A 25223-nucleotide genomic window follows, 5' to 3' on the forward strand; every position below is an offset into this window, starting at 1 on the left:
ATCCAAAATATAAAGAACTAATACAACTCAAAAAAACAAAAAAACAAAAACAAACAAAAAAACCCCAACCAAATCAATTAACAATGGACAGAAGACATGAATAGACAATTTCCCAAAGATATACAGACGGCCAACAAACACATGAAAGGATGCTCAACATCATTAATCACTGGGAAAATGCAAATCAAAACCACAAAAAGATATCCCTTTATACCTGTCAGAATGATTAAAAAAACACAAGAAATAACAAGTATTGGTGAAAATGTGGAGGAAAAAGGAATCTTCATGCACTGCTGGTGAGAATGCAAGCTGGTGCAGCCACTGTGGAAAAACAGTAGGAGGTGACTCAAAAATTAAAAATAGAATACTCTATGATCCAGTAATTCTGCTGCTGGGTATTTATCCAAAGAAAATGAAAACACCGATTTGAAAAGACATATGCACCCCTATGTTTATCATAGCATTATCTACAATAGCAAAGACATGAAAGCAACCCAAATGTTTATCCATACATGAAGGGATAAAAATGTGGTGTGTGCACACACGCACGCGTGCGCACACACACACACACACACACACACACACACACACACACACTGCATTATTACTCAGCCATCAAAAAGACTGAGATCTTGCCATCTGCAACAACATGGATGGACCTAGAGGGTATATGCTAAGTAAAGTAAGTCAGAGAAAGATAAATACCTTATGATTTCACTCAAGTGTGGCATTTAAGAAACAAGACAAACAATGGAAAAAAGAGACAACCCCCTTCTACTGTTGTACAGAGAACTGGTGGTTGCCAGAGAAGTGGGTGGGGGGGATAGATGAACTAGATAATAGGGATTAAGAGTACATTTATCTTGATGACCACTGAGTAATGTATAGAACTGCTGAACCGTTATACACCTGAAACTAACACAACACTGTACGTTAAGGGAAAAAAAAGTCACTGTAAAAAAAGTTTGTTTCCTACTTGTAGAGTTAGAAATGGAAAAGCATGACCAGTTCTGGTAGCAGTTGAATTACTTACTTTAATATAGTGAAGTTTAAGAATAAAGTTTCCTTTTAATTAACTTCTAAGCACGTCATGAGACAAATATAAACGGATTTTATTTTTTTAAAGATTTATTTTATTTTGGAAGTGCTAAAGTTTAAGTGGGAGGAGGGGCAGAGAGAGAGAGAGAGAATTCCTAAGCAGACTCTCTGCTGAGTGGGGAGTCTGATGTGGGCCTCGATCCTAGGACCCTGAGATCATGATCTGAGCTGAAATCAAGAATCAGACACTCAACGAACTGAGCCATCCAGGTACCCCAAAAACAGATTTTTTTAAAAACCACGGATTTTGTTACGTTTCCTTTTTCATTTGGAATACTGATTTGCATCAGAAAAGGCAGAACTTTTAAATGTAACTTTAATGTAGTTTCAAAGAGCTACTATAAAATTTCAAGGGGCCTCCTGAAAATGTAAAGAATTTCAAGAGTATACACAAATCATAAAATCTCTATCACAGTGCAAGAAGTAAAGATTTAAATATGAAATATAATAAGCTACAATGTAAACAAAACATAGGCAACTTATTTTTCAGATCCAACTATATGCTTTCAAAACCAAGACCTATTTTAAATATAAAATATTAAATAAGTTAAAAGTAAAGGAATAAAAAATACACACCATGCAAACAAAAACCAACAGAAAGTTCGAGTAACTATGTTCATTTTAAATAATGTAGGCTTAAGACATTATCAAGGATATAGAGGGACATTACAAATGACAAAGAGTTGATTCTCCAAGAAACATAAACTTGCATGCACCTAACAACAAATACCCAAAATACATAAGGTGAAAATGAATTTGAAAGGAAAAACAGGCAAATCCAAATCCATTATTATACTAGGAGATCCAAGTATGTATCTATATATACTTGATATATATAACCCTCTCAAGTATATAGAACCTTCTCAATAACTGATAGAACAAGTAGGCATAAAATCAGTAAGGACAAAGGTGACCCAAAGAGCACTACCAAACAACTTGACCAAATTGACATTCACAAAACAACACTCATTCAACAACAGTGGTATTGTTCTGCACACTCAAGATTTTTCCCTTGGTTTCTTAAAGTATTATATGTTAGAAGAGATAATCTTTTAAAAAAATTATGATATTATGATAAAAATGCCTAATATCAAATTTACAATCTTAACCATTTTTTAAAAAGATTTTATTTTTAAATAATCTCTACACCCAAAGTGGGGCTCAAACCCACAACCCCGAGGCCAAGACTCATGCTCCACTGACTGGGCGAGCCAGACACTCCCAATCTTAAACATTTAAAAATATATATATTTTATTTTTAAATAATCTACACCCAACATGGGACTCGAACTCACAAACCCAAGATCAAGAGTTGCATGCTCCACCAGCTGAGCCAGTTAGGGCCCCACCAATCTTAACAATTTTTAAGTGCACAGTTCCATAGTGTTAAGTATATTCATATGGTTGTGATACAGATCTCCAGAACTTCATATTGCACAACAGAAACTCTATACTCATTAAACAATTCCTTTTCCCCCTAACCTTCAGCTTTTGACAACCACCATTTTCTTTTTCTATGAATGTGACTATTTCAGACACTTGATGTAAATGGAATCATACAGTACTTGCTTTTATGACTGGCTTATTTCACTTCGCATAATGGCTTCCAGATTCATCCATGTTGTAGCATGTGACAGATTTCCTTCCTTTTTAAAACTAAGTAATATTCCACTGTATTTATATACCACATTTTGTTTATCCGCTCATCTATCAATGGACAAGTGAGTAGCTCCACTTTTTGGCTACTATGAACATGGGTGTTCAAGAATCTCTTTGAGACCATACTTTCAATTCTTTTGGATATATACCCAGAAGTAGGATTGTTGGATCATAGGGCAGTTCTATTTTTAATTTTTGAGGAGCCACTATACTGTTTCCCTTAGTGGCTGTACCATTTTACATTCCCATCAGCAGTGCATAAGGAATCCAATTTACCCACATTCTCAGCAACACTTATTTTCTTTCTTTTTCTTTTCTTTTCTTTTTTCTTTTCTTTCTTTCTTTTTCTTCTTTTTCTTTTGGCAATACCTATTTCTTTTCTTACTTTTTTTTGATGTGGCCATCCAAATGGGGATGAGATAACTCTTTGTGGGTTTGTCTTGTATTTCCCTGATGAGTAATATCGAAAATTCTTTCATGCATTTGTTATGAAAGGAGATAACATCTTTTGTCTTAGCTATGAAGAACTTCGAACTCATTTTTTTTTAACTCATTCCTGAATGTGTTTTTTGGGTCTCAGAGGAGTCTGATATCTGCAAAGTTAAGTAATTAAAATCTAGGGTAGTTTCTCTTGTTAGCAAATCTACGATACATTTTATAATTTACTAAAACATATTCCATTACCATCAAATCTTCAAAAGGAAAAATAATACCTTTGAAAATGGGATACAGTTAACATAAATAGAATATAATACTCCCTGATGTGAAGTATATCCTGTTGGATGATGATGTTACTGACCTTGTCAATTTTGTTTAGTTGTTCTATCAATTATTGAGAGAGGGGAATTGAAGTCTCCAGCTGTACTTGTGGATTTGTCTGTTTTTCTTTTTAGATCAGTTCATTTTTGTTTTGCATATTTTGTAGCTCTGTTGTATGGTACATACCCATTTAGGATTGCTAAGTCTTCCTGGTGGATTCACTTTTCATTGTACGGTATTCCTCTCTAGCCCTGGTAATTAATTTTTGTTTTTAAGTTTATTTTTCTGATAATAATATAGTTAACTATTGCTTTAATATTTGTTTGGTATCTTTTATCATCCTTTTATCTTCAACTTACATATATTATTATCTTTGAAGTTACTTTTTTGCAGAAAGGACATAGTTGGGCTATGGTGTTTAATTAGTCCACTACTCTGCCCATCTCGTTCTTCTAATTGACATAAATAGTACATTTAAATTGAATGTAATTAGGGGTGCCTGGGTGGCTTAGTTGGGTGTCTGACTCTTGATTTCGGCTCAAGGCATTATCTCAGGGTCGTGAGATGGAGCTCCACCTTGGACTCTGTGCTCAGTGGGTCTGCTTGAGATTCTCTATTTCCCCTCTCCCTCTCTCTCTGCCCCTCCCCACCTCAAATACAGAAATAAATTTAATAAAGGAATGACTGAATGAACTGGATGTAGCTGGTGATATATTCTATCTTCTACGTCACTGACTCTTTCCTCCGTCCTCTCCATTTTGCTATTGAGCCTATAGAAGCTTTTATTTATTATAGTTTTAGTTCTAAAATTTCCATTTCTTTCTTCTTTATATCTGTTTTTTCATAAGTTTCACATATGTTCACAATTTTTCCCTGAAGGATTTTTATAATGGATACTTTAAATCTGTCATAATTCTAATTCTAATAATTCTAATATCTGTGCCATGTTGGTGTTGACTATCTATTTACATTATGTTTTCTCATTCCATTTGAGATCTCTCTGCTTGTTGGGGAGAGAAGTAATTTTCTATTGAAATATGGGCATTTTGAGTATTATGTTACAGGACTCTAGATCTTATTTAATTCTTGTGCTTTAAGAGGCCTCCCCAGTGCCACCTTCTAGTGGGTGCAGTGGGCTCCACCTCATTACTGCCAGGTGGGGATGGAAGATCAGGTTCTCTCCTAGGCCACTATTATGAGAGATAGAGGGGCTCTGTGTTATAAGCAGGGATGGGAGTCTCCCCACTAGGCCTCCACTGATACCACCTCTGCTGGACAGAGAGAGAGAACAGAGTACCTCATTGTCTCCCAGGGACCACGGTACAAGTCCAGGTCTACAGTTGATCCGTATTAGCTCAGGGTTACTGTGACCTTATTCTGAGCCCTTATCTGCCTTAACCTCTGCTGTACTGACCCCACTAAATGTATCCTCCTTTAACGCTTTCAATTCCCTTCAATTTCATGACATAACCCACTATGGATTTCTCTTCTTACCTCTCAAATCCTTCAGAATTTATTCATGAGATCTCTTTCTTCCCTGTCTAACCCTCCAGATTCTGTCCTTATAGCTCTTTTTCTCATTCTATATTTCTACCTAAGCAATTTTACCCATTCTCATAATTAAACTACCACTTGCAAAATAAAGTGTCCTAACTCTACATGTCTCCAGACCAGAACTCAAATGACCTCCAGAGCCATATACTCAACTGTTTACTGACACTGTCCTTTTTGTTGTATCAAAAACATCTAAAAGCAAACTTATCCCCTCCTCCAACAAACCTGTTCTGTTTTTGTTCTTTGCTTCACATTCAGTGACAAAATCATTTAGCAGGTCTCACTAGTCAGAAAGCAAGGAGTTACCTGCCAACCATTCCTCTCCTTCTTAATATCCATTCATTCAGTTGCTAAACCACTCTACCTCTTAAAAACATTTATTTCCTCTTCACGCCAATTAAAATGCCTTAATCGGGCTTTTTTTTTTTTTTTAAAGTAGGCTCCATGCTCAGCGTGGAGTCCAACGTGGGGCTTGAACTCACAACCCTGAGATCAAGACCTGAGCTGAAATTAAGAGTTGGAAGCTTAACCAACTGAGCCACCCAGGTGCCCCTTAATCGGGCTTCTTACATCACCTTAAGTAACTTTCCTTAAATCATCTCTCATCTAGACATCCACAATGAACATGCTTGTCAAAATGATCTTAAGGAAGCTCGATTATGATACCACATCTCTGATCAAAACCTTTCACTCTTCGTAACAATATACTCTTTTTCCAAACGGCTGGCTGCAACTATTAGTAGGCTATAAAGTCAATTCAGCAGCTTTCAACAACTAGTTCTTCAAAAAAATATTGTTTTATGACATACATTAGAATAAACTAGAAAATACTGGCAAGTGCTGGATACACTGATAGTTAAGTTCTGTTTTGTTTCATATACACACTTATTTCATATCACAAACCAGTAAACACATACAAATCTATACATGTATAAACGCACTGCACATACATGTATATGCATGTGTATACTGGGTCATGATGTAAGCTCTTCAGGAAAGCTTCTTCGTCCCTTTTATTTCCCAACCCCCAAAGAGAATGAAGCATTCTTCTGCTGCTGCGTCTATATCATGTTAATACTTCTGTTAATGCTTCAGTCCCGTATTTGTGTTCCCTACAAGACCATAAACTTCTAACACAGTATGTGGCACATAATTGGCACCTGATGAATATCAAGTCAAATCATACCTTTGTGTTTGCTCAACAGTTTATTACCTAAATTAGTAGTAACAATTTTTTAAATGCTTAAACCAGTGTAACAATAACAACACAGTAAGCTAGCATTTATGAACATGCTGCATGTGCCAAGTATTTTCCTAATGCCTGACATGTATTATTAAATCTCAATACCCTTTTAGATGTTGTTATTCTTCTCACTTTTTAAATGAGAAAACACAGGTAAAGACATTAAATAATTTCCCAAATGTCACACAATAAATGGCAGTGATGGAATTCAAAATCCAAACAGTTCTGATTCTAGAAAACAAAGATATGCACTTTAGAATGTTACAGATATGCTAAAAGAAAGTAGAAAATTAACTTACTTCAAATAAAAGTCTATGATAACATCATTTAAAAATTCTCCTTCACTTAGACAGTGTAGGTCCTCATTAGTAACAGAGATGCCTCCCTTAGCTGGAGGTGGTGGATATACTATCAATCTGTAACAATATAAAACAAACAAATTAAAAAAAAAAACACGCACAAGCAAATGAACAAATATATATGTGTGTGTGTGTGTGTATGTATGTAACTGAAATGTAATAACACAGAAAACAAATTTAAGAGCATTGCAAATGTAAATGAATACTCTCACTTTTCTACAGGGCCCATGAAGATGGTATGATTCTCTCCAGTTTCTTCATCATCATCAAAAAACTGGAATTCTTGCTTGTTTTTAAGTTGTATTTTAGATTCAAGGGACATCTGGTAAAGGAAATTATCAGTTTATAAAATCAAATGGGAAATTTTTCAATAAAAAAGCAAACACAAGGCAAGAATACCTTACAATTAAAAAAATTTTAAATATGAATTTAAAAAGTATACATGATTTTTTTAAAGATTTTATTTATTTATTTGACAGAGAGAGAGACAGCCAGCGAGAGAGGGAACACAGGCAGGGGGAGTGGGACAGGAAGAAGCAGGGTCCCAGCGGAGCAGGGAGCCTGACGTGGGGCTCGATCCCAGGACTCTGGGATCACGCCCTGAGCTGAAGGCAGATGCTTAATGACTGAGCCACTCAGGCGCCCCAGTATACATGATTTTTAACAATTAAAAATAAGAAACAGGCAAAACTAGAGCCCACACTCTTTCTATCTGTAGTTTCTAGAACAGAGATAGTCTTCCAATTTTTGTAACTATGGTTTTCTGGTATCTTGTCTAATCTTATCTCTTCATCCTTATTAAATTAGATTATTTTTGTAAATCCAAAGAACAGATATAGTGGTTTTTGATTCTGGAAGTTGAGGCCTACCCAAGTTCAGTGACTAGGCAATCCATGGGATGTGGGAGCAGAGGCTCAAAGAACACAGTCCAATGAGCTTCAGTTCCCCAGAATGAAGAAGTCCTTAAAGAAAGAGCCTTGCATTGAAATTTTATTTTATCACAGCTGCCTTACGGCTTGAGTTGCTCTTTTCTTCCTCATTAATAATCTCTTGTCGCCAAGTTCTACAAAAGAAGGGGAATGGTTTCCCTTTCCTCAGTTCTTTTCGTCAACCCATTAACCGTGTGAATATCTCTTCTCTGGTGAGACCTCGCTCAGCGTCATGTAGATTATGACTTGGATAGCCCTATTTCCAATTTGTAGGCAGGTTGAAAGATTTTAAGTATTTCTAATAAATTAAGTTAGTAAAATTCAGTTGCAGGGTTAGGGGACTAATTTGTGTTAATTTAACATTGTACTATGTGTTACAAGAGTACACAGCTTTTGGTTCAAGTGGCTTCGGAGTTACCCACCATATGATTAGTTACTCTAGAACTGGATACGTATGTTGATAGTCACAATCAAATGGCACGTATTCTTTATTTCCTAAATTTTCAACCATGTATGCACATGTTACATTTAAATGTACATCAAGGACCAAAATTCCTTTATCTGTATTGAAGCCAATAAAGATCACTGGCAACCACCAGCAAATTTAAGAGTAACAATCAATTTGAACGTAGCAGTTTATGAACATGTATATTCAGAGTGGGAGGAAAGGGAGGAAAAGAAAAAAAGGATGAGAGAAAAAGAAAAGATGAAAAGATAAGAATACAATATGGAAAGGAACTAAAACTGCTTCTGAGACCTATATCAAGTACTATTTGTGTCACAAATCACCTACCCGCCATTAATGTTTTAATACAAAATAGTTTACAAATCAAAAGCAAGTAATTCTGAAATAGAATTAAAAAGATCTAACTCCAAAATGAGCAGTATACTGATAATGAAACATATGTCACCTTAAAGCTACCCATTATTTAAAAAACTAAAAAACATAATTACATTTTTAATTTTGTTTTCTTTTTGCACACAACTTCCTTTGATGCTCTCTTCATAGGTTCTTGTACAGGCAACAAGTCTGCTATTGGCTTCTTCAAAGGGAATTTTCGCAAAAAAATTGGACACATTATTCTTTATGCCAATGTCAGTAATGATACTTTCAAATACCATATTTGCCTGAGGATCAAGGCCATTTTGAAAAATTAAAATTATGTATTGTTCTTCCAAATCTGAAAAGAAATCAATATAACTTTAAGTCTTAAAGGAAAAAAACAGGCAAACAGATACTAGAAAAAGAGTAACAACTAGTTGTTTCCGAGGATATCACCAGAAATCTGGTGTAAATGTTCAAAATACTGTTCGGTATACAGTGAATACCTAATAAATACTGGGATGAAGACCAGTGACAGTGTCACCTAACAATGTCACCTAAAAGTTATTAAGAAAAAGGAACCAGAATACATTACCCTAGCAGCAAGCTTAAAAACAAATATATTCACGGATGTAACTAATCTATTTTATCTAATAGGATCCATATATAGTTTTAAATATATATCTATTAACATTTTTGTCAAACACAAATAAGAAACTGACAGGTGAACTATTAATATCTCTAGAGAATTTAACTGCAAAAACCTCTAATTCACTAATGTGCCGATTCTTGCAGCTTTAATAGCAGCTATCATTTATTCATCATTAAGCTAAAACAGCAATTACTGCTGAAAAGTATTTCCTTTATAATTAGTCATGCTATGTCATAACTGTTAGAGATGAAGCAAAACAAACTGGAGAACTACATCTATTATTGTAGAAGATGAAGACTTATTCTATGAGCCAGCAAACTTCCTCTTCAGGCTGTTTCAAGGACTCCAGAAGTATATGGTTGATTTACACTTAGCACTCCTACCAGTGCATTAAAAATTTTTCATTTTACTCAGATTACAGTGTTAAAATAAGGAGTGCAAACCTTTTTTGAGTTTTAACCCGTTTTGAAAACTTTTTAAATGGGTAAACCTGGGTTTCATCTTCAGAAATTCCACTTTCTGTGGGCTTTTTTCCTAATTTATAAAATGGGAATTATAATATATTATATATACGTGCTTGTGTATCTTACAAGATCACTGTAAGGACTGTAGATAATACACATCTAAGGAATCTATTAAAGCACACTCACACTCTGCTATGCGATGCACTGTATGTATTATTATAATGTGTTCTACCAAACTTACTTGTTAATTTATTTGTTCCCTTAGAATCATTCCAAACTTTATCCTCCATATTCATTTGCAGTTGCATGCTCAGCTTTTGATAAACTGCTGGTATTGTCTGAAGAAACACGACTGGTAATTTTCGGACATTACACCATTCACATTTAGTTAGATCAGAGGTATTTAAAGTAATCCCTACAGGATCATTTTCTGGTTCTGGGAGAGAATAAATGGAATTACAAAAGGGATCAATTCTTAAAATTATATGGAAAAAACTATGAGGAAATACAAGTTTAAAGTTAATCACATATTTGCTACACTCTAAAAATATTAAGTGTAGTGGGAAATGAAAAAATCTTTATAAAACTTCTACATTTTTTCCAAATGAAGAGGAATCTAATGAAGTATCCTTATAAAATTAAACATAGGTTTTATGATGTTACAGAATGAAATTATACTATTAAGATACATGCCCTTTGTTAAGAAGATATAAGTAATAACTTATCTTCATGAACTCTATGAATATCATTTAATATTATATTCCTATAAAGTGTTTTATTGTAAAGAAAGCTTTAGTGAGTAAAAAGACATAAAATAGCTTACCTTCTAGCTGTATCTTGATAAAATCTAAACAAAACTAAAAAGTAAGATAAATTAGTACCAATCACAGACTTATGAAGATTTTGCTACAAATACCTCAATGACACATTACTTGAGACCTAGACTACGGAGGGCAGAAAAACGTAACCATCTACCATGTACTTAAATATGAGATATCCCCCGATTCCAAATTATCTTTTGGAAAGGCAAGCTTCACACCTTTTTATTCAAGTACTCAGAACATTTCTTATATTACTGGTTTATTTCTTAGACCTTCAAAGAGATGTTGACTGAATATTACAATAAAATCCTGAATAATCCTTACCTAGACTCGCCAACTGTTAAAATTGTGCCACACCTACTCCCCATCACTCTGTGTACATACACACCTCCCTTTTGCTAAACCAGCATAAAACAAGCAGAGGGGGGCGCCTGGGTGGCGCAGTTGTTAAGCGTCTGCCTTCGGCTCAGGGCGTGATCCCGGGGTTCTGGGATCGAGCCCCACATCAGGCTTCTCTGCTAGGAGCCTGCTTCTTTCTCTCCCACTCCCCCTGCTTGTGTTCCCTCTCTTGCTGGCTGTCTCTCTCTCTGTCAAATAAATAAATAAAATCTTAAAAAAAAAAAAAAAAAAAAAAAACAAGCAGAGGGCATCATGATATTCCATCCCTAAATCTCCCAAGAGCAAGGACATTCTCCTATACAACCAAAATAGCATTACCATATCTAAGAAAATCAAGATTAATTCCATCCAACATATACTTCTTACTCAAACTTTCCCAATTATCAAAATTGTTCTTTATTGTGTTTTATTTTAAGATTTTATTTGACAGAGAGAGAGAGCACAAGCAGGGGGAGCAGAAGAGGGAGAAGCAGGCTCCCCACTGAGCAGGGAGCCCAAGGTGGCACTTGATCCCACGACTCTGGGATCATGACCTGAGCTGAAGGCAGATGCTTAACTGACTGAGCCACCCAGGAGCCCCTTTTATTGTGTTTTAACTTCCATGATTCTGTCTAGGTTACATTTGTCTCTTTTGTCTACCCCAGTTAGGACCAGAAATATGCCCCTTCTGTTCTTCATGACATGACCTTTGAAGAATCCAGGCTAGGTTCTACAAAATATACATCTTGAACTTGTGTTGCCTCATTTTAAAATTCAGGCCACACATTTCCAGCAAATATAGCATATAGGTGATATTTTATACCTCCTACTACATTATACTGGAAGGCACATGATGTCAGGCTGTCCCATTACTGATACAAGCTTAATCACTTGGCAAAGGCAACATGCCAGGTCTTTCCGCTGTTAAGATATATTTTTCCCTTAGTAATTAAATAGTAATCTGTGGAGAGATACTTGAAAGCTTGTCACTATCCTGTTCCCTAATAACCTTTCTGCTAATGGCTTTAGCATCCACTGAAGATCTTGCCTCAATCAGCTGTTATTGGTAGTTATAAAAGGTGATTTTCTAACTAAATTATTTTAACAGAGAAGACATATTAAGCCCACTATATCCTGAATTAGTACTCACTTTGTGTGTTACATTAAGAGAATGAAAAATGTAGACAAGAATTTCCAAATGCATTTAAAAATAAATTGGAGACCATCTGCAATGACGTGGATGGAGCTAGAGCATATTATGCTATGTGAAATAAGTCAGAGAAAGATAATTACCATATGATTCACTCATGTGAATTTTAGAAGAAAATAGATGAACATATGGGAAGGGGGAAAAGAAAAAAAAAGGAGAGGGCACAAACCACAAGAAACTTTTTTTTTTTTTTTGAGAGGAAGAGAGATAGAGAGGGGGAAGAGGGGCAGAAGGAAAGACAGAGAAAGAATCAGGAATCTTAAGCAGGCTCCACACCTAGCTTGGAGCCTGACACCAGCCTCGACCCTCACAACCCTGAGATCATGACCTGAGATGAAATCCAGAGTTGGATGCTTAAGCCAGCCAGGTGCCCCAAATCAGAAGAGACTCTTTCTTTTGTTTTGTTTTTTTAAAAATTTTATTTATTTGAGAGAGAGAGAGAAAGAGAGCATAAAGGGAGGGAAGGGAGGAGGTAGAGGGAGAAACAACTCCCTGCTGAGCAGGGAGCCTGACAGGGGGCTTGATCCCAGGACCCCGGGATCATGATCCCAGCTGAAGGCAGACACTTAAACTGACTGAGCCAACCAGGCACACCACCACAAGAGACTCTTAAAAATAGAGAACAAACTGAGTTATTGATGGAGGGAGTGGGTGGGAGATGGGCTAGATGGGTGATGGGTATTAAAGAGGGCTTGTGTTGGGGCGCCTGAGTGGCTCAGTCGTTAGCATCTGCCTTCGGCTCAAGGCGTGATCCCAGAGTACTGGGATCGAGCCCCACATCAGGCTCCTCCGCTGGAAGCCTGCTTCTTCCTCTCCCACTCCCCCTGCCTGTGTTCCCTCTCTCGCTGGCTGTCTCTCTCTCTCTGTCAAATAAATAAAATCTTTAAAAAATAAAAAAAATAAAAAAATAAATAAAGAGGGCTTGTGATAAGCACTGGGTGTTGTACAGAAGTGATGAATCACTGAACTCTACTCCAGAAACTAATACTGCACTATATGTTCACTAAAATTTTTAAAAATTAATTAATTGGACATTCTAGACTGTGGACATAATTTGCCTGGCTCACTTGGTAGAGCATGCAACTCTTGGATCTCAGGGTTTTGAGTTCAAGACCCACAATGGGTGTGGAGCCTACTTAAAAATAAGTAAGTTGGATTGATCTATAGAAAGATGAATAGATACATGAAAAGCAAGTTTAGTAAAATGCTAATGACAGAATCTAGCTGGAGTTTTAGGAGCGTTCACTGTAAAATTATAACAACTTTTCTGATTAGAAATTTTCACAATGTAAAAAAAGGAAGCAAAGAAATATTAAATAAATTTAGTAATTATTACAACAACTGCAAAGTCTAGCATGTCACAAAACATACCTTATAAAAACTGCCTGAAGGTAATATGTTAAATGGAGGCACCTTATTTGTAGCTTGGTAAACATTCCACATACATAGAAGCTGAAGTTATGGGCTTTAAAAATTATGTTAGATGACTTAAAAAGTAGCAATAAGGATGACATAAACACTAACATGGAAGCATTTAAATAACACTGTCATATGAGATGTAAAAATAGAAGCATGTCTAAGTATCGGTCATTTAAAAATTTGTGTGTAACTAAATTACAAGTAGACACTGGGCTATTTCACCATCATCTCCAACAGTTTTTAAATTTAAGTTAGCTGAAAACCTTGATTTTGTATCTTCTCAATTTTCTCACTGGAAAAATGAGGAATTGCACTATATTTGGGTATATATGGTATTCCTAATAACGTAAGCCATTTTCCTGTAAAATAAAAGTATTTACTTTTAAAGGTACTACTTTTAAATAAAATTGGCTGGCTCACTTGGTAGAGTATGTGACTCTTGATCTTAGGGCTATGAGTTCAGCCCACGATGGGCATAGAGACCTTACTAAGAATAAAATAATGTAACATAACATAACATAACATAACATAACATAACATAACATAACATAACATAACATGACTAACCTAAGCTAAGCTAACCTAACCTAACAGCAGCGCCTGGGTGACTTTTAAGTGCCTGCCTTTGACTCGTCATGATCCCAGAGTCCTAGAATTGCATGAGGCTCTCCGCTCAGTGGGGACTCTGCTTCTCCCTCTCCCTCTGCCCCTCTTCCTCCCGCTGCTTATGCTCTCTCTCTCTCTCTCAAATAAATAAATCTTTAAAAAAATAGTAAAAAGATTTAAAATTGGCACTTCTAGATAGTACCAATTCTCGCAATGAATGAATTTAAAATAATTAAATTACCCAATAATAAATGAGATTTGATAAAATACATAAAACAGTAAAACATTTAAAATCTGTTTGAGATTAATGATGACATGGCAGATAAATCATTTCACTATAAAACATAAGGAAGTTATATTCAAGAAGAAAATGTCAAAAGTTTTTTTTTCATTAAAAAAACTTTTTTTGAGAGAGAGACAGAGAAAGAGGGGCAGGAAGAGGGGCAAGGGGAGGAAGAGAGAGAATTCCAAGGAGGTTCCATGCCCAGCTGAGAGTTTGACACAGGGTCAATCCCCATGACCTTGCAATCATGACCTGAGCCAAAATCAAGAGTTGATGCTTAAGTGGCTGAGCTACCCAGGTACCCCAAATCATCTTTATTTTTAATAGTTTATCTGAAGAAATTATAGATTAATTATACTTCATCAAAGAATGTTCTCTGGAAAAATCCCATGGTACAAGGAAAGTTAATAGCACAGATTACAAAATTCCACATTATAAACACAATTACTTATTGGCTGAAATATTTCACTTAGCATTAAAAAAAAAACCTGTATGAACACATTTTATATTACGTATATTGCCTTTTTAAAAAATTTTTTTAAATTTTGTCTTGTATTTTTTTTTTTAAAGATTTTATTTATTTATGTGACAGAGAGAGAGCCAGCGAGAGAGGAAACACAAGCAGGGGGAGTGGGAGAGGAAGAAGCAGGCGCCCAGCGGAGGAGCCCAATGTGGGACTCGATCCCGGAACGCCAGGATCACGCCCTGAGCCGAAGGCAGCCGCCTAATGACTGCACCACCCAGGCGTCCCTGTCTTGTATTTCTTAAAATAAATTCATGAAGTTAGTTTCCTTCACTAGATCATATATAACCTAAGATGCAAAAAACTTTAAAATCTATGTAAAAAATTTTTCACTCCAATTTTAATGTAGTTTTTTTTTCTTAAGTAATCTCTGAGGTGTGGAAATTACTTAAACCCCTAGATTAAGTGTCAGATGTTCTACAAACTGAGCCAGCCACGCGCCCTAATGTAGTTCTTGTTAGCTAGCCTTGAGACCAAATATGCAACTTTCAACCAAATGTCTAAATTATCAGCAAAACCTTAATTATCATATTGAAAAGTTCTGAATAACAGTGTTAATGTGGGGGAAAAGCCACAAAACCTAGAGGGTACCCCTGAGAATTTTCGAGGTATTTTGACTTAGAATGACATTTTTGTTAACTGACAGAAACCAGGAAAGATAATCTATACTATGAAGACTTGTAACAAAACACAAATTTCATAAATCCCTGACAACCTTGATGTATGTTACAATGTTACTGGGTACTGGATAGTGTAGTCTGTATATAATTTGCTTTAAATCTCTGGAGTGCTTTTTTTAATGGTGAGAAGTTGGAGTTAATGATTAAAAAAAAAATACAGGTTTCCTATACAGCTTTGCTCTATTAAGAAATCAGGTACATAATTCATTTTCTCCTACACTAACTTATAGGTCTTTTTTTTTCCCTTTAGATCATATTGTATCCTGAAACAATGACTCCTAGAAAATAAGTAACTATTACTTAAAATAATTTCAATAATAATAAAACTACCTTTTAACTTTCCTGATGTAATACAATGTATTTCCTTAACGACTCCGCTTTAGTATAAGGAACTATACTAGGGGACCAGGATTGAAAGACCAGACAAAAACAGACAGCTGGGGATACCAAGTTAAGTCATTATAAAATAAAAGGTACAAACTAAGTGCAGTGCTATAGGAAAATAATGTGTAGAATAAATTAGAAAAAAGAAAAATGATGACTAAGACTGGTTAAGGAGATTATATTAAAATTTCAAATAGAAAATACACATTTGAATTAGACTGGTGGCAGCAGAATTAACAGGTATCACAAGTACAATAAAGGACTAAGTCCTTTGGGCTTTGTGGACACCAAACTAGTCCAAAAGCACAATGCCTCTTGGGTGGCAATTTATTCTAATAATCTATTTCTAAGAGTCTTAATGCTGCAAGACATTTTTCTGCAGCCTCCAAAGCTTTTGGATCCTTTCTCTCGTTATCATTCTTTAAAATACTCTTTTCATGCACTGAGCTGGCAGGAGAATAAGACAGTAACATGCTTGTTTTCGGACTTAGTGAGAATAAGTATCTTTCTATGATGAATATGTCACTTCCTTAAACATTACATTGTTAAGTTTATACCCACTGATTTTTATTGTAAGGAGCTGTTTATACTTGTCTATATTCTCTTAAAGCAATCTGAAATCTTGAAATAATTTTTAATATCCTATTAAGTTAAACATTTTAATTTACAAATTTTAAAATATTATATATTAGCCTTAGCTATGGAATTTTGAATCTCATAACTGGTACAGTAAAAAGCTTAAGAATATACTTACAATTACAGGCTCTATTAATAGCCGGAAGAGTGTTCCTACTCGTATACTTCGACAGTTTAAAATGACACTGTCAAAGGAACTTTGGCAGCTTAAAGATACAGGATCAACGGAAGTTTCTTGAGACGTCACTTTACGACGTTTTAGAGGTGTGTTGACGACAGAATTACCAAACTGAAAAAGAAAAAAAATTTTCATTTAATTAAGCATTTAAAACAAGGCTGCAAACTAAGTACACATATGCAAAGACGTAACATAAAAAATGTAATTATCAAAACATAAAAGACTGATTTTACTTCAACCAGAGAATAAATATTTACTGATTTCATGTAATAGAAATCCTTCCTATTTTGTCCAGCTATACCTCATCTAGTCATTACATGAAATTCCATTAATAGCACAGCATTGAGAAATGGTAATTTGGGAATCAGACTGCCTAGGTTCAAATCACAGCTATACCACCTTTTAATTATCTGATTTTTAAAACAGTAACAACTCCTTAAGTTTTGATTTCCTAAACTGTAAAATACTAAGAAATGAACTGTATACAAGCAGCTTAGCATAGTGCTTCATGCACAGTAAAATGTTAGATGAAAGTTAGCTAGTAATAGTGGTAGTGGTTACAATGCTTGGATTAAATCAGCAAGTCTTTTTTTTTTTTTTAGATTTTATTTATTTACTTGAGAGAGAGGTGAGAGCGAGAAAGACCACAAGCAGGGGTGGAGGGGGAAGGCAGGGGCAGAGGGAGAAGCAGATTCTCCACTGAGCAGGAAGTCCAATGAGGGACTCAATCCCAGGACCCTAGCATCACGACCCATGCATAAGGCAGATGCTTAGCTACTGAGCCATCCAGGCATCCCTAAATCATCAATTCTTCAGAAAACAGGTACTTAGGGGAATGATCATTTACAAAATGATCCTTCTTTATATATTTTAAAATGTTAAAGTACTTGATCTGTTAAGATTTCAGTACTTCCACACTGCAAATTGATAATATAAAATATTATTTTGAGTATATAACTTAATGGTACTGAAGTTATGCCAAAAATTGTATTATTATCACAAGAATAAAACATGATCTTGATAGAAAGCAAGAAAAAAAAATCCACTGCATAGAGATAGGCAGTATTCTCCCATTGTCCCTCTAGGGACATTTCTATGATGTATGGCATAAGAAAAAATATGTATGAACACAACACACACACACACACACACACACACAATTTCTGCAAACTGCTTTTTCAGGCTTATTAACAGATTAATCATGAGTATTTTCCCAACTTATTAATAGAAACCTATTAAAGAGGTTTAAAAGCTTTTTTTTTTTAGTTTCAGAATTATTTCTTCAAATGAAAGTTATTCAGCTCAATAATAAAATACATAATTTAAGAGCTGCTCCAGTTAAATCCAAAGTGGAGAGACTGAGTCCAGAAGTGCTGGTCCACAACCTCCCAAGAAGCCTCTAAAAGAGCACTGAGGAACCCTTATTATTAAGTGTGCCAGTATGAAAACTGTTCACCCACAAATTCCATTATATGGAAATCCATTATTTATTTAATTGAACCCTCCTAGGCTGGACATGTGAGTTCTTTCTGACCTTACCCCATGACACACTATTCTCCTCCAAGCATTTCTGCAGCTAAATCATGGTATATATATAACTACTGCCAAACTGCCCTCCAGCATAGCTTTACCAATTTACACATTCAACTTTCCATTTCTCCAAACACTAACCAAAATGAACACTATTATATACTTCAAAGATTTTCCATGATCTGACGGTTAACAAAATGTATTTTAATTTCATTTTCAGTACTTCATTACCTTTCTAAAACTCTATTCATTTACTTATTTTTCTATGGTTTGCTTCCATTTCTTGATTTTTAAGAAACAAAAAATACATAAAGGACCAACTCACACTGTCACACGGTTCACACTGCTTTTCCCCCACTCACATTTACCTATCAAATTCAGTTTATGGTGTTTTGGTACACTGTTCCGTACTTTCCATTTAATAAAATATATTCATCTCTTCATTTACTATTTTTGCTTGGCTGAAATGCTTGAAAAGGCATTCCCAAAATTTTATTAAAAATAGTAATCCATAGGCTTCTATCATCATTATAGTTACTTTGTTTTTCATTTGTTTTCCACCTTAACAACCAAGTATATGTTTCCGTATTTTTATCTATACTGATAACAATTCCTGACATTTATGTATGCACATATGTAATTTTTTAACATGAGGTTTTTTAATTTTTTAAAAAAGTTTTTAAAAAATATGCATATATCTGTAACTTGGTATTCCTACCTACCACTACCATGTAGACATTTATACAGCTCTCTTAGTAAATGACTGCATAACAGTACCATAATTTCTTCAGCCATTTCCATATTAATGAACAATGATTTTGCTTGCCAATAATCATGTTTACACATACAGTCTTAGATACTCCCTTTCTGTAAGGAGAAGTTTCTTCTTGAGTCTAGGCAATGAATATTTTGGTCATTCAGTACACATTCAAAAATTTTAATAGATGTTTTTACAATTGCTTTCCCAAAAGGCCATAACAACTTTCTTTTCCACCTGCAAATCAGAAAAGTACCCTTTCCGGAGTCTAGCCAGCAGTCCATATTAATTGATTTTGTATTAATTTCGAAAGTGTTAAGTTCATCTGAATTTTCTCCCCTTTTTGTCTTTTTCTATCTTTAGATTACAAATTACAAACATTCCTTTCTAGATCCATTTATTGACATAATTTTGAGATTTCTATATATTAAGATATAAAATAAAACACAGCAAAACAATAGTATCATAGTATAATACATCCAAGTTAAAAATGACTTCTCCCTGTCCACTAGATTATACAAATATACTTGTTCATACTTAAATTTCACTATAAAGTTGATATTGTTTCTTCTTGTTGAATTTTTCACATTTTAAGCTTTTAACTTAATAGAAATTTATTTTTTCATATGTTTTAATGTTCTTTTAAATAATCTGCCAATCGGTTATTTTAAGCCTCACTTAATGAATAATTTATCATTTTCTCCTAATGACACTGCCAAATTTCCCTCTAAAAAAGTATTTACATCCTAAAGGGGGGACTTAATCTGAATAAATGTCAATAAATGTGAAAAGTACCTGGTCTTTCATTCTTGCTTTTCTTGGCAATGTAACTGTATTTAACTCTGAATCTGCTGGAATGCTTCTTAGTTCATGCTCTACTCTACAGATATTTTCATTTAGTGCTGCTTCCACTTTTCCAGTGGATGGTGCTGGGGAAGAACATGCTGAATCAGCAGGTTGAGGAGATATGCTTTCTCTTCTGTTAGTCCTGTCATTGTCATCATCATCATCATCACTGGACAAAATTACTATAAAGAAAATGTTAAATACTTCAGGTATTTCATTTCTGTCAGTTAAATATGTAAATATATTCTACCAAAGCGGGAAATATACCAAATTTGCTTTGGATCTCTTCCAGAACTGAGATTAATAAAAACGAATGAAGATATAATCCGTTCTATCTGATGAAAAGTTCAATTTGGAGACAAAAATGAAGAAAGCATAAGAACTGTCTTTTCTTAAAATTAAGAATATACAAATAAGAAATTATTCTGTAGTCCATTACCATCACCCACACAGGAAAATACACAAGTTACAGCAAAATTTGAACATTTATCATAGATCTACTTCAGAGTTCTAGAAAGTCTCGAGAATGAAGATAATCTGCATATAAACTGTTCACAAAACAGCATGCATTATAAATGTGTGTGGAATTCCATGGGACCAAATAATTTTATTCCACACAGGAAATCACTAAAATCATAATTGGTCCTTGGGAGAACGTGGACCACTGTTCATTGCTCAGTAAATTCTGTGGAGTAAATGAATGCGGCACGAAAAGATATTATGAAGGGAATTTGCTCTTAGACCTTCTACTCATTATTGGTCTTATCAAACTCATCTTTGTATCAAAATTCCCCACAGCCACTCACAATGCACTTGAGTCAAACCCTAACTCCTTACTATGGTTTATAAATGTACATAATCTAGCCACTGCCTACTTCAACTTTCTTATACTACTCCATATCCCCCTCTTTCTGCTCCAGGCACATAATCCACTTATATTCTGTTCCTCAAACTCCACAGCTTGTTTTTGTCTGGATTGCAATTCCCCTAACACTTTGCATTTTTGTCATCAAATATTAGCCTTTTGATTGATTATCCCATCTAAAGTAAGCATCCAGATACTTGGCATATTCACAACAACTGCTATAAATTTTCTATTGTTTTTTGTTGTAGATGTTTACTTGCTCTTTCCCCACTACATATAAGCTATGAGAGAGCAGGATCATTGCCTTGTTCACTGCTATATTCCCGGAGTCTAAAACCACCTGGTGAAGAAAAAGAATTCAAAAAATCATGTTGAAGAACATATAAACTTGTATAAGCAATTTTCTTTCTTAAAATCCCACACGTAAATGTTTGGTTAATATTTTTTGAGTAATACACATGCTCCAGGGAGACATAATCCCAGCATCACTCCACTTGGCTTTTTTATTTTGTTGTCTGGTCTCAGAAGCAAATGCCAAACTGGATCCTTTTGGACCTATTTCTTTAACAAAAAAAAAAAAAATCTAACAGGCCAGATTAGCAGGTCTAAGCAGATTTATACATATTTGAAAGTTAGGGTTTTTAATTTACCTCAGTTTCTCTTCTCTGTGAAATTAGGCTCAAAAATGGTACCTATTTCAAAGAACTGTCACAAGAACAAATGATTTAATATACAAAAGGTTTAGCACAGTGCCTGACATATATAAGCTTTAAAAAAAGTTCATGAACTGCATAATATATTTACGAAAAACCATATGGATACGTATTATATATTAAAGGGGAAGCGTACTGTTCTAATGATAATTATTTTTATGGTGCTTCAGGGACACCTCTATATCTACTATATAAAAAAATTCATTTTAAAGCCCCAATGCTGCAAATCATACTACATTGCTCTTGTTTTGTTAACTTAAAATAAATGAGGGTTGTGCTCAATGACACCACAATTGCAAAGCAAATGGGAAGTGTGCGAAGACACCATATACTTAAAAATCTTGTTCTGATAGCTCATTTCATTCTATATATAGAATACATTCTATGTGATATGTAAGATTCTGCATCAGGGTCTATGATGGATGATCTGTGTCCCCTCAAAATTCATACGTTAAAGCTCTAACCCCCCTGTGACTGTATTTGGAGATACAGCCAATAAGAAGGTAACAAAGGCTAAATGAGGTCATAAAAGTGAGGCCTTAATCTAATAGGACTGGTGTCCTCATAAAAAGAAGAAATGCAGATTTCTTTTTGCAAGCATAGAAAAAAGGACACATAAGGACACAGTGAGGAGGTGGCTGTCTACAAAGTGATGGCACCTTGATCTTGGACTGTCAGCCTCCAGAACTGTGAGAAAATAAATTTCTGTTGTTTAAGCTACTCAGTCTACAGTATTTTGTTATGGCAACCCAAGCATGTTAATACAGGATCTTTGTACTTATATTCCATCTTGTTCCTATACATTTCAGCACATCCCTCTCCTTACTTCATTCTGGGTTCTCTTCAAAAGTTACTTCATCAAAGGTGCCTATTTTACCACCTATCTAAAATAGCACCCTTCCTCATCTTGACACCTAACAATTATCACTCTATTCCCTGGATCTTGCTTCATTTTTCTACACAGAATTTATCACCATTACTTGAGACACTGTACATTTTATTAATTATTTGACCACCCAGGACATAATAAAAATTCCATTATAATAAACTACTTTAATAGGAATAAAAATTTAAGAATGATTAAGTATATAAGGAAAACAGACTTTAGAACCAGAAAAATGTTTTATTAAAATCTAAACTCCAATAGTCCCTAAGTATATAATATTGAGAAGTTAATCTCCTTAAGCCTAGGTTGCCTCATTTATAAAATGGGATGTATTCATGCCTACTTCACATGACTGTAAAAACCAGAACTGGTTAGTGTATATACCTTTATCACAAAGCAAGGCACATTAAGCATTCAATAAATGATATTTTAATTACTAATACAAAATGTTCTTAAAACATATTTTTCCATGTATTTTAATGGGAAATACTTAGTCTTCAATTGTTTTTTTTTTCTTTTATGAGCTGGGGAGGGAAATTTATGCTTTATGATTTTAATTCATGGTTGATATGGTCCTAGGTTAAGCTCTGAATAGTAAACCACTTAAGGCACCTCAACCACATGAATTTATTTATTTTTTACTTATCACCCTTAGCCTTATTAACTTCCAGTTCTCTCATCCTAGAAATCTCCTTAAGATGCTAAGTTTCCTATAGAACATTTGGCTCAGTAATAGTACCCGGTAACTACCTAGTGAGAGTTTTCTTCATATCTAACCATTAAAATGTAAAAACCTCACCATTAGGAAAGATTCAAATGGCATTAACAATATTTAATATTGTACTGGTATAACACTAAAATATATCATAAAATATTCACCAAATACCAACACCATCATAATATAACAGAATGTTGGTTAGACACTCATCACACAGTAATCATTTTTTTAACCAAATTCTTTTTTTTTTTTTTAAGATTTTTAAATTTATTTGAGAGAGAGAGAGCATGAGCGGAGGGGCAGAAGGAGAGAGAGAGAGAGAGAGAGAGAGAGAATCTCAAGCAGACTCTAAGCTGATCGCAGAGCCTGATGTGGGGTTCAAGCTCACGACCCTGAGATCATGACCTGAGTTGAAACCAAGACTTAGACGCTTGATCAACTAAGCCACCCAGGTGCCCCTGAGTTCTTTCTGAAAAATAAGATAACGTACTGGTATGAGCTAAGGTTTTTATATTGAATCAAACTGAACTTGATATATTTCCCAGGTTAAAAAAATTTTTTTTAATTTTATCCCCTTTTATTTACCAGTTTTTAAAGTAATGATTTGGAACCTAAGCAACCTCCAAACGTAACCAATGGAGAGCTTTTCTTCTTTTGGGGGGATTAGGGAGGGATATCATTATGATTAATTTTAATTATCATTATAATTAATTTTAATATATTTGACATATTTCAATAAATAGTAGTTATGATACCTTCTGTGACCCAAGTAGTACCACTACTGATCAGTAGGAGCCCTTTCTTTTTAGCTCCCGTGTCCTTCTGACATGTCCACAGTCGTTTTTGACTGCTTCCATGCTTCCTGATATGAGTAGATGATCTAGATTTATTAAATACATTCCTGCTCTGGTCTTGGAGTCAGCCATTTCTCTGAGAAGTTCTAGCTATTTCTACTGAGAAATGGTATTCAAAAACACAAATATGGGACCTAGGATCGTTCATTTCTATTTGAGAGAATATATATGATACTCTCACACTATTATCTCCAATTCAAGTTTAAAATTATGGGACTTTTACTTCTCTGATTTTACTTTTGAACTCCTTTTCACTAACACTGAAAATCTTGGTTTCTGGGGATAATAATTGCTTATTTGCTTTATCATAATATATGAGTTTAAAAATAACAATACCAATATTATTAATCACAATATTACTAAGTACACTTAGGATTTCTTTGTAGTTCTAGTTAACCTTAAAATATATCACATTAGGAATGTATAACCACAATATTATTTTAACTTAAATTCATTTGAAATAATTCTTCTGTGTGTTCAAGCCACCAACTAAATACAAAAATAAGTTCATCAACCAAGTTTCATCTTGGTTTTTATTTTTTTTAAACTTCCAATTTAATTTTGTTTTATAATCATGTAAAACATTTACATGGCTCCAAAGTCAAATCTACAAAAAAAAGAGTATGTTTGGAAATATCTAACATCTATCCCTAATTCCTAAATTGTTTCCTCCCTTTTAACCAACTACTTTTTAGAATTAGTTTTTGGTATATCTTTCCATTTAAAAAAACCTATATTCATTCTCCCATCCTTCACAAATAAAGGACAGCACATATTCACTCTGATCTGTACCCTGCCTTATTCATGTTATTAAAGATCTCAGAAATCACTCTACAGAATATTAAGGGAGATCTTTCTCTCCTTTTACAGCTATGTATGCTATAGTTTATTCAACTACTTCCTGATTGTTGCCAGTCTTTGACTATTTATTACAAACAGGACTACATTTCATATACACACATGTATGTACCTATGTCTAAAGGTAAGAAAAAGATTTGGGGGAAGAGTAAAAGTGGCAAGGAAACTAGTTTTCACTGAGTCCTTTCTGTGTATCAAATACTTTATTTACTGGGCTATGCTAGGCAGTTTAAATGTTTTATTTACTTCTTCAAAAACACTGTCAGGCAGAAAATAATCCATTTGCAAATCAGAGAGATTAAATTAACTGAGCCAAAGTTAGAAAGTTTGGCATCATTGGCATTTGACCTATGAATTGGGCCAAGGTCAGTGCTTTTCTTTTTTTAACTATTTAAGATGGACAGGATGAGAACAAAGTCAGTTATTTTCCAACTACATGGACAGTTTTAATCATCTACCCAAAAAACATGTTACATAACTGACACAAGAGATACCTATTAAAACTACACTTCTCAAATATGCTCATGCTCACATTAAA

General features: G+C 34.5%; 1 protein-coding gene across 10 annotated transcripts in view; it reads right to left on the bottom strand.

The window, feature by feature from the left end:
- The window catches only part of SENP6 (SUMO specific peptidase 6), a 118093-nt gene that overhangs the window by 20548 nt on the left and 72322 nt on the right, over positions 1-25223 (bottom strand). For 9 of the 10 annotated variants that reach the window (XM_045803924.2, XM_045803909.2, XM_045803895.2 and 6 more), the window contains 7 exons: positions 19741-19973; positions 16599-16769; positions 10364-10397; positions 9782-9976; positions 8556-8782; positions 6885-6994; positions 6613-6729 (listed from right to left, as the gene is read on the bottom strand). In XM_045803924.2, coding sequence (XP_045659880.1) covers positions 6613-6729; positions 6885-6994; positions 8556-8782; positions 9782-9976; positions 10364-10397; positions 16599-16769; positions 19741-19973 — 1087 coding nt within the window. The remainder of the gene's footprint in view (positions 1-6612; positions 6730-6884; positions 6995-8555; positions 8783-9781; positions 9977-10363; positions 10398-16598; positions 16770-19740; positions 19974-25223) is intronic. The other variant, XM_045803931.2, reaches the window with a different exon arrangement.

The sequence above is a fragment of the Ursus americanus genome, chromosome 29 (assembly GCF_024610735.1).
Source record: "Ursus americanus isolate L20-20 chromosome 29, mUrsAme1.1.p, whole genome shotgun sequence".
Classification (NCBI taxonomy): domain Eukaryota; kingdom Metazoa; phylum Chordata; class Mammalia; order Carnivora; family Ursidae; genus Ursus; species Ursus americanus.